The sequence below is a fragment of the Mus pahari genome, chromosome 3 (assembly GCF_900095145.1).
Source record: "Mus pahari chromosome 3, PAHARI_EIJ_v1.1, whole genome shotgun sequence".
NCBI lineage: Eukaryota > Metazoa > Chordata > Mammalia > Rodentia > Muridae > Mus > Mus pahari.
In genome coordinates, this window is record NC_034592.1 from 99,188,907 (window position 1) to 99,199,630 (window position 10,724).

The 10,724-nt window shown below is 40.4% G+C and overlaps 1 protein-coding gene across 1 annotated transcript in view; it reads left to right on the top strand.

Annotated features, from left to right (window-relative positions):
- The window catches only part of C3H15orf41 (chromosome 3 C15orf41 homolog), a 197,360-nt gene that overhangs the window by 99,141 nt on the left and 87,495 nt on the right, over nt 1-10,724 (top strand). The window contains exons 9-10 of the mRNA XM_021193731.2: nt 6,549-6,614; nt 7,240-7,345. Coding sequence (XP_021049390.1) covers nt 6,549-6,614; nt 7,240-7,345 — 172 coding nt within the window. The remainder of the gene's footprint in view (nt 1-6,548; nt 6,615-7,239; nt 7,346-10,724) is intronic.

Here is a 10,724-nt window from a genome sequence, read left to right on the forward strand (position 1 = left end):
AGGTAATTGGGATTCCACCCTCTTCTTGGAGACACTGCAATGAAAAGAGATTGTTCTCAAATATCGTCGTGTACACTTCCTTCTAGAACCAAGAGAGGTGAACCATAGACAGCTCCCTGCTGTTTGAACACACACACACACACACACATACACACACACACACTGAAACACCAAAGAATGGTGATGCTGTGACTACTTGCTCCAGGCCAGCAGCCCTTACCTCGATGTCCCTGTGGTTAGATAGCACGCCTGCTGGTCTTCTGCTTTCCTGACCACTGACAGTTTCTGGAAACTCTTGGTTGTTGGCGGCAGAAATCCAAAGGCACTGTTGCACTTGCACACACAAAGAACTAATTGCTTTTAATACAGACCTGGCAACAGCCAAGGCGAGCACTTTGCTTTAGGTGTGCCTGGTGTTCAGAAGGCAAGTCTGTGTCACCCATACCTCCTGTGGCCTTGGCACCTGTACTTTCCAGTGCTTCCCTCCTTCTCAAGAAGCAAAGATGGCCACTGACAGGTGCTAATTAGTTTATTTCTTAGTACTGTAATCTCAAAAAGATGTTGTCCTGTCACCTCAAAAAAAAAAAAAAAAAATCACAGAAAGGGCTCTGATGTCAGCTTCTCTGGTCCAGTGTCCACTCAGAGCTGAGTGGCTGGGAACAGGTCACTGACTATCTAGCAAAAGCATAGTGTGGGATAGCAATGCCAGGCAGGATAGTTGCAGGGAATCCAAACAAAACATCCTCTCTGTGCAGTGAATTAACTGCAGTTTCCATTTTTATTCTCCATAATCAGACCGTACCTGAGTCAAATCATTTACTATTACTACTGGATTGACTCTGTGGTCTGCTACATTGCAGATTTGCATGTGTCAGGTTATATTTCTTCCAGTAAGGACTCTTAATTATGTCTTGTACAGTGAATATGCCTCTTCCATGGATACCAATTCAGGGAGAAAAAGCAGGGAGAGATAGGCTAACATTCTGCCACTCATCAGAATTTTGAAGTTGGCACAGGCTCTATGTTTTTGAAGGAGAAACTGTCTGAGTCTTTGCATTACAACCTACTACCCAACCTACTACCCTGCCTGTGAGGGTGTGTCTCATTTGTCTGCTGTGGTAGTTTGTGTAGGAATGGCCCCCATATCCTTGTGTGTCTGGAAGATTGGCCCATAAGGAGTGGTACTTTAGGAAGAGTGGCCTTGTTGGAGGAAATATGTCACTGGAGTTAGGGCTTTGAGGTCTCAGATGTTCAAGCCAGGCCCAGTGTATCTCAGTCTTCTTGTGCTGCCTGCTGATCTGGATGTAGAACCATCAGCTTCTCTAGCACCATGTTTGCCTGCTTGGCACCATGCTTCCCACCATGATGATAATAGACTGAACCTGGGAACTATAAGCCAGCCCCAGTTAAATGCTTTTCTTTATAAGCATTGCTATGGTTGAGACGAAGACATCTCCCATGCTGATTTGTCTGTTCCTTTGAAGCATGAAGCCAAAAACATTTCCAGTGATTTGCTCTGTTGTTGACATTTCTGTCTCCCTGCTCCACACACAGCCAGGACAGTCTACCTAGCTCCTCTTCGCACTGCTCCAGCTTCTGGACCTCCTACTTGTTCCCTGTCTTCAGTTTCCCTTAGTATTGTCCCCTGAAGGCGTAAGCAGAGGATAGGGTCAGAGCAGTCATTGGCAGTCCTTATTAGTGACTTTGATAGAGGCTTTGAGGAAGAGCTTGAAATGAATAGTTGTGATGAAATTTGGGTTTTGGTAAAGATTTCATTTCTGTGCGAGGTAGTCTTGCCACTCAGTGTTTGTGTTCTGTGTACCCTTACACCATCTGCATATCATAATGGCAGCTGTTACTGAAGCCCTACCGATGCCTTCAGCAGAAAAGGCTGTGATACTTCTTAGGGAACATACAGAGAAGAAAGGTTGCAGCTCTAAGCACTGAATTAAGAATGTTCCAGAAAATGTGATGTAGGCACATGACATACTAGCATAGAAGAGATAAACTATAGGTGTTTTTTTTTTTTTTATTGCGTTGATGTGTTTGCTTTGGGCTCTCTCTGAATTTAGAAATGATGTACAATGTTTTAAATGAGTATCTTTTAATCATTTGTTTATTTTATTTAGTAGTTTCTATCCATTAAGAAAATCATGGGTCACTTCAGAGTGTCACTTCTCATTTTCAGGTCTTCCAAACTGGAATTTGTACAATTTCTTTGGATATGATGTATATCTTAAAAGATTGTAATAAAACAGTACAGGTTAAGGAAAACATTTTCTTAATAGTCTTAAATATGATTCTTAAGTATATCTTAACTAGTTTCAGATGTGTCTTATTCTGTGACTAAAATTCAGCCCTTTACTTTAAACAAAGGAATTGTGTAATTAGTAACTAATTGCTTTGGATATTTTGGGTATTTCAAGGAGATAATTCAAAGGCCATTGAAATTAAATGCTCACGATGTTCTTTACGCATGTGTGATCCCCCTTTTAAAATATCACCTAAGAACAGGGCTGACAATGTAAAAATAAACAGAGACCTGCGCTGCTTTTGTATAGTTGGAATAGTATTTAAAAGTAGTTTTGGTTTTTTGGGTTTTTTGTTTTTAAATCTCATTCTTCTGTGGACACAGTTTTATTGAGTTTTGAGATGTAAGGACAGGAGGACTTCTGAAGCTCAGATTCCTCTGAATGGTATCTGACGCCACCCACTAATCACACAGAAAGGAAAGGAGAATCCCTCACTCTTCATAAGTATCATACATGTTCCAACTTAATCATTGCCATAATTGAGAATTATAGAGTAATGTAGAGTCTGTGAGGACAAAGTGAGACTGGGTTGACATGGGCTCTCATCTACTGTTGTTTCTACTTAAGAAATCCAAGTCTTGGTGGATAACTTAACTTCTCTGGGCTTCTTTTCAGATGTATTAGTTAGAATGTGGGTGTAGTCATCTCTAACACTTGACTAGCACAGATATATATATAGCTTTGTGAGGTACTTGTTATCTATAATTCTTCATTTGGTGGATGTGAAGGCTTATAAGTGATAATATTCTTATATTAATTTTGAGGCTGAAACCTTAGACCATGAGATCAGTGAATTTAGGAGCTGTGAAATGTATAGATTTATACGTGCCCCTAGAGACAGGAAAGCCTCTCTTCCTGTCTACCGTGCTCACTGACTAAGGTCAGTAGAACTCATGGGCCAAGTGTACTAAGAGTGCTATTTCAGATTGTTGCTCTCACGGTTTTCTCTTCTCTTAACTAATATTATTTTTCTTTCCTCATTTTTTTTTTTTTTTGAAGAGAGAGTAAACATCTAGTTTCAACTAGGGAGAGACAAGAATCTGAAGTAACTAGTTAACTAAAGTATGTGTAAAGTTGAAGAATCTGTATGAACTTCACAGTTCTTGGGGGAAATGTAGACTGCACACCTGTCTCTAGTGGAGGGGAATATCTGCACAGACCAATAGTCAGATAAGAAGTAGGAATGTGATCATGGCTACGCAGTAATAGCACAGTCCCCTGTTCAGAATGGATTTCTGGAGAGATTCTACCCAAATCAAAAGACCAGATAAGGGAGGTGTTACTTAAAACACTACTGATGTAAGAAAAATTATTAAAGAAGGGGTCACTTCTGACCTTTACAACTGCAGTGAGTTGAGGTTCAGACATTTGGAGAACTACAGGACTTTCAAAGAAACCTCAAACTTTGGGCCAACATCGCTCGCTACCTCTGTGCTTTGTCTATGCCTAAGGAGTTAAATAAATTTACAAACAAAGAAATCACCCAACTAGGTAGGCTTTACAGAAACCATAAATAGTACTTAAAATGCACGTTTAATTTATTTACTTGTTTTTTCAGGGCATCAAATACACGTGGAGAGTATGCTGGTAGTGAGGGGGACACCAGCGTCAGGTCCTCTAAGCAACAGTATCCATGTGTCAAGCCTGTGGGCACAGTCACTAAAGAGGAGCCAACACATAGTGGGTAGAAAGAACTAAGGGCAGAACAAAGCACACAGCTTCAGACTCCTGCAAGTGCAGCATGCCAACCAATTTTATGTCTACCTGGAGGTTTAGAAAGTGCTCTATTGTCAGGAACCCATTTGAAATCCAAGGGCCTAGTCCTGTGAAGGCTCGATGCCCCAGTGTAGGGGAATGCCCGGACGGGGAATGGGAGTGGGTGGGTGAGCACCCTCTTATAATAAGCAGGGGAAGGGGGAAAGTGGGAGGAGTTTCTGGAGGGGAAACTGAGAAAGGAGATAACATTTGAATTGTAAATAAGGAAAATATCCAAGAAAAGAAAAGAAAAAGAAATCCAAGGGCCAAGAAAGAAGCATAGTGTACAGGCAGGAAGCTGGGTCTATAGGTAGGCTTGCCCGTGAGGCCCAACCAGTAAGCAGCCTGTTCACAGTGCTTCTGCCTATACTTGCACTATTCTCTCCTCTCAACATCATCGAGTTATTCCTTCCCTTTCTAAGAAAAAATAAGCAGGTTGGGGCACCCCTGTATGGGGGCATGAAATGGAGGGGTATGGCAGTGACTGTTTTGTAAGTAAAAGAAGGGGCATTTCAGATGCTTTCAATAACCTCTTATTATAAGAAACACTGGCAAGGACTCATATATTAAGAGGCTATGCTGGGCACAGTATAGGATCAACTTCATAGATACTGAGAACATGGAAGGACTTGAAGAGAGGGGAGAGAAGGCAGACAGACTTAAGACTGAGCCTTTGTCCCCTGGTACTTTGGAATTTTCTACAAAAAGATGGGAACATTCCCTGGCTTCATCTAGTGGCCAGGTTTGGGGTTTGGGATTTTAAATGTACCCATTGGGGGAGCCGTGGATGGTTTCACTGTACGCGGTGTGCTTCTGATTTTAAGGGGATCCGACTGTGCTTGTGGATGGTTTGGTGACTTTCGAAGTTTTGTTCTGAGCTGTTGTCAGAAGTATATCATTGTTTTCACATCTGCATAGACTGAGGAAGCTAAGAGAGTTTTAATGAGACATTATCTATCTTTTTTTTTTTTTTTTAATGTCAACCAGCTTTTAAAACTGTCCATCATGAGTCTAAACCATCTCTCAAAACATTAGGGTTGATTTGAATAAATACCTCTTCTATTAAAGCTTTCCCGGTCAGAGTACAGTTAAAGGGTAGAAATTTTCTGCTCTATTTTTGTAGCTCAGTTTCAAAATCCTTCTGTTTTAAAAATTAACCTTAGTTAGATTTGTATTTCATTATTTCAACAGCTTGATTTTCATTTTTACTTTTATTTTTGTATTTCAAAGAGGGAGAACTACTTTGAATGCTAGCATCAAGCCTTCCAAATCTGAGTAAAAATGCCAACTTCTAACAGCATTCCACTTAGATAGCTACTTTAATGTATGTCTTCTCATTAAAAGCTTATTTATGTTTAAAATGCTGACCTTTCAGGATATACACAAGAATGCTCTAAAACAGAGCTTCTCAAAGCTGGCTGGGTAACCGCTGTCTCGGGCTGACAAATGGATTGGAAATAAGCTACCCAACACTGGGAATGGGCCATTAATTTTAATCAAAGTTGATGCAGGAAGGCCAATGGGATGCATGACAGTGTCAACAGCCCAGTAGGTGTTAAGAGACCACTCGGCCTTCCTTGTTACTTGGTTGGGCCATTAGTTGAGGTTGGGTGAAGACAGAAAGCCATGCCTGGAATTGAATGACCAGGTCACTCCAAAATCTAATGGAGAACTCTCTGTTTCAGAAATCACATCGTAATGCCATTAGAAGTCAAGGACAGCATTTAGAAAATACTAGGAGGGTTGTTGGGGTTTTTTGTTGTTGTTTTTTTTTTTTTTTCTCCAACCCCCAGATTCGTTTTTCCAACTTTATCTAGGTCTCCGTTTCCCTGCTTTCTTCCCTTCCAACATGGTCATTGATATTTACAGAAGTTGAAAAGACAGAGAAAACATCTTCAAGCCTGTTTCCTTTTTGGATGTACATACAGACTTCAGGCCATCAAACTCCCAATCGGAGAAACAGTTGTATACCTAAGGGATTAAACAAGACAACCAACTGTGGAGATCTCCCTCTCCCTCCTTTCCTCTTATTAATTTAAATCAGAGTTTCTTGACTACTTTAACAGAAGCGTTTATTTCCTGGTTGCAAAGGCTACCGAGCTTCTGCCTTACTGTAAACTGTCAATATTGACTACTGGCGAGAGTGACTTCCATTGTAGCAGGTCTCTTTACTTTCCATCAGTAAGTATATTTATTTTGAGAATTTTCAATTACCCAAAAAAAGGTAGCTCTTGACAGCTTGGATTAATGATGTTTATAATAAAGACATAAAAATGCAAAAAAGGACAAAGACGCATTCTTGTATCTCTGATTCAGTTTTGGGAAGAAAATTCATTTATTCTGACATGGCATTGCACGCATAAGAAAGACACGTATGACTGCATTAGTAATTTTTACACATATTTAAGAAAGAAAAGCAATTATATTGCTGTCTTTTTAATGGAGTGCCTCGATAAATGATAGTGTTTGTTCTTCCTGCAGATGAGGATCAGCTCCGTGCAAAGGGCTATGACAAAACCCCAGACTTCATTTTACAGGTGCCAGTTGGTAAGTGCTTGGATAAGCATCTCTGTAAAGAAGGGGGTTGGGGTTGGGGTTGGGGTTGGGGTTGGGTTTTGGTTTTGTTTTGGTTTGGTTTGGTTTTGTATGTTATTATTAGCAAATGTTTTCAGAGTAGATTATCTTTATAATACTGTGTGGAAATGGGTAAACTAAAATGATCTTATATTGTCTCGCAGTTGGCTCAGATGAAGCCTGTGCCTCAGAACTTCTCCATACATAAGGAAGGGGCGAGCATGCCTTCTGAAGGCATTTTTTAAGTTGCCCTTCTCAGTTCATTTCTCTAAATTTTGAATTTTAAAAACACAGCTTTGCCAGACAGCCAGGCACACTTTGGTTTTGCCATGTCACTTGTCGAGCCACAGAACAGCGTCGTGAGCACTAAGAAAGGGAGTTTTGAAGAATGGGGTGAGGAGAACAGGATGAAACTGTGGCCCCAGCGTGCCTGGCGATGAACTCACATAAACGTGTTGTTTTATAAATTACACCCACAGTGAGTGGCAGAAGCTAAGCCCCTGTTCATTAATGTGAAGCACAGAGAGACCAGTACATAGTTGAGGATTTTCAATCTTCCCTCTCCTTCACAATGTATTAGTAATGCTTTGTCCCTTAGCTGTGGAAGGGCACATAATTCACTGGATTGAAAGCAAAGCCTCATTTGGTGATGAATGTAGCCACCACGCCTACCTGCATGGCCAATTCTGGAGCTACTGGAATAGGTAAGGTCCCATTATTTTTCTCTTAAGATAAACGATACTCAGAGAAAGTCTCATTAGAAAAAAAATATTTTGTTTAACTGGTAAAAATGCTAGGAGCCTTTTTTCCCTAGTAAACACAGACTCTGATTAATGTATTCATTTCAGATAATTTAAACTTCTCTGTTTTCATGATGTTGCTTCATTTTTTAAAACTTAAAAATCTGCGCTTAAGGTCAAAACAAGTATAGCCTATTTCCTGGTTTACAATGATTACATTAGTGTCACTTAAAATACAGATAACAAGCTGTGGTGCATAATATGGTATAGATACTGGATTTTATCCTTTTGATGTGGAATTTATGCTTCCTTTTAGACCATAAAAATTAATTTATTCACAGTTACCTGAAGACAGTATCCAAACCACATGAAAAATGAAAATGATTTACCTTACAACAGTTCCAAACAGTTTATGTATGGATTTCTACAACCATCCTGATGAGATGGACGTCTCCACAATTAAAATGGTACAGGTTGGGGCAGATGTACCAAATACCTGCCCTGTGCCTGGACCTCAAAGTTGTCTCATTTAATTCTTTCAAAGAGGCTACGTACATACGTGTGTGTGTGTGTGTGTGTGTGTGTGTGTGTGTGTGTGTGTGTGGTGTGTATGTGTGTGTAGGGTGTGCATGTGTGCATGCATGTCCATAGTATATGGTTTCATGTGACTGTGTAAATATGTGGGTGTGAAGTCCCAATGTTGGCATTAGATAGTCTTCCACAATAACCCACCACTTTCCCACTTTATTTATTGAGGCAGGTCTCCCACTGAAACTAGAGATCACTGATTGTAGGTAGCCTGGGGAATCTCATCTCTGCCTTCCAAATGCTAAGATACAGGCAATAATCACACGTGCCTGGCCTTGATCTCGGTGCCAGAGTTTGGGCTTCCAGTCCTCATACTTCTGTAGCAACAGTTTCTCAACTGAGGCATCTCCCCAGCCCAGCAAGTTACTTTTATCCCCACTGTATAGATAACTAAACTGATACTTAAAGAAAGGAAAGAGTATATTATCCTGCTGGTTCTCACAGGCCTATGTTTATCCCCGCCTCCCCCATCCCGCCCATCTCTAACAGTGTCCTGTCATCTGCAATGCAATGTTGAATCTCTGATTTTTTTTTATGATTGTAATTTTCTTTGTTTTATTTTTATTTTTATTTTATGATTTCATTCCTGTTCTCACACTCTGTGTTTTCCTCCATGAAAACAAGAAATGGGTTGGGGGCAACCTTTCTAGATTAGCTGTGCTCTTCTGCCATTGGTCAGCAGTAAGAATATAGTAAGAAGAGGACACATGCCCAGATCATTAACAAAGGAGATGGTAGCATCTGCAGGCAACAGTGTGGGCTGTGGGTGGGAGGCTATCGAATTTGGCATCATATTGTTACTCAGCTTTACAAAAGGCCAGCAGATCTCGCCCGTGGCAGCTGTGCTAAGCTACGCCTACTCTTTGCCATGGTAACAGTGATGATGACAAAGTGCTGAATGTAATGCCCTTCTTGATTTCCTTGTGTAATTGTGCGTAGCACCCAAGCTTTACTTTACAGGGACGGAGGAGGAAAGTGCACAATGTTTTAGAAATCAATGCTGCTTCAGCGTTTCCTGGGTGTTAGTCGGCCATTATTCAAATTAGCATTAATGTAGCAAATTGAATTTTAGATTTTTAGCGATTTTCTGATGAGTTTGAACTAGTAAAGAAAGCATCAGTTTTGAGAGTATAGGGAAAGCAATGACAGGAAAATCAAACCACCTAAGTTTAGGTTACTAAAGGGTTAAAAACAATTGATCATGTAAATCACAGCGCATTAAGAACGTGTTCCCCATTTTGGTACTGGTCACATCTTTTCTGAAGAACAAATAGAAGTTCAATTTCAAATAAGAAAGCTCAATTTAAAATGCCAAAATCATGTCTTCATCCTGAAACAACTCAACTACTGACCACTTACCATATGCCTCCCACACATCAGTCAGAGGCACATCACATGATCTGGTCACCCTATAGGAAACCTGTAGATTACGGACATGGCTCAAGGGAGAATGAGGGGTCAATAATTTAATGCGGTTTCGTTCTAGGTGAGTGGGATTTTGTTTTGATTTTGTTTTGTGTTTTGTGTGTGTGTGTGTGTGTGTGTGTGTGTGTGTGTGTGTGTGTGTGTGTGTGTGTGTATGTGTATACACGCACATGCACGCGAGTGTGTAACCTTGGCTGGCCTAGAACTCATCATGTAGGCTTCAAACAGAGATCCACTTGACTGCCTCCAGAGTTCTGGGATTTATTGTGCGTACCACCATGCTCAGCTTCTCTTGTGTTTTTTGAATATTACTTTGTTTCATTTTTTATTCTAGTATTTTACATAGAGTATCATTATTTACATGCCTAAGCATGTGCTTTGCATTTACATTCACTAAGCAGGCACAGTTTATATGTTGTATGATAGAAAATGTTAGCCTGGGTTTTCAGCATTGCAGATCATTCGGGGAATATATATCATACAGGTTGTTACCAGTACCACCAAATGTCTGCAGGGAATCAAAGAAATGCAAACAGTGCCAAAGTGCACCATGGACATCAAAGTGCACCATTGAGACATCACAATACAAATGGAGGGCAATAAGAATGCAGCAGTCAGAACAGATTTACCAGTAGCCTAGCATTTAGAGCCAAGGCAATGTTAGCCATCCATGAATGTGTGGGATCCTAATGTTTAGTTCTTATTCTGTGAACGTAGCACACAAAACGGGAGATGAAGTTCTCAGCAATAGTAGACATTCTCTCAAAAGTAGCCTTTCAGAGAGACTAAACCCAGGTCAGGGGGAGGGGTGCCGGCTCTAATTGACGATAAAACCCATAGGGATCTAATTGTCACACTGCTTTGGGGGTAATAGATTTTTATTTAAGAGCATTCAAGTCATATTTTAAGACAATTTATTTATTTATTTATTAGGTTTTTCAAGACAGGGTTTCTCTGTGTAGCCCTGGTGTCCTGGAACTCACTCTGTAGACCAGGCTGGCCTCGAACTCAGAAATCTGCCTCTGCCTCCCGAGTGCTGGGATTAAAGGCGTGCGCCACCACGCCCAGCGACAATTTTTTTAAAACTTCATTGTTTTCCATACCAGTAGTGGCTGAACCCCTAGTTTTGGGGTTGACATCTTCATAAGAATGTTCTTTCTTAATACAATTTTTTTATTCAGCCTTCAACAGTTTTGAGAGTTGGTCATTCACTCTATCTTTATTAAAACCTTTGATTTTCTTGTTGTATTAGTCAGGGTTCTCTAGAGTCACAGAACTTACAGATAGTCTCTATGTAGTAAAGGAATTTATTGATGACTTACAGTCTGCA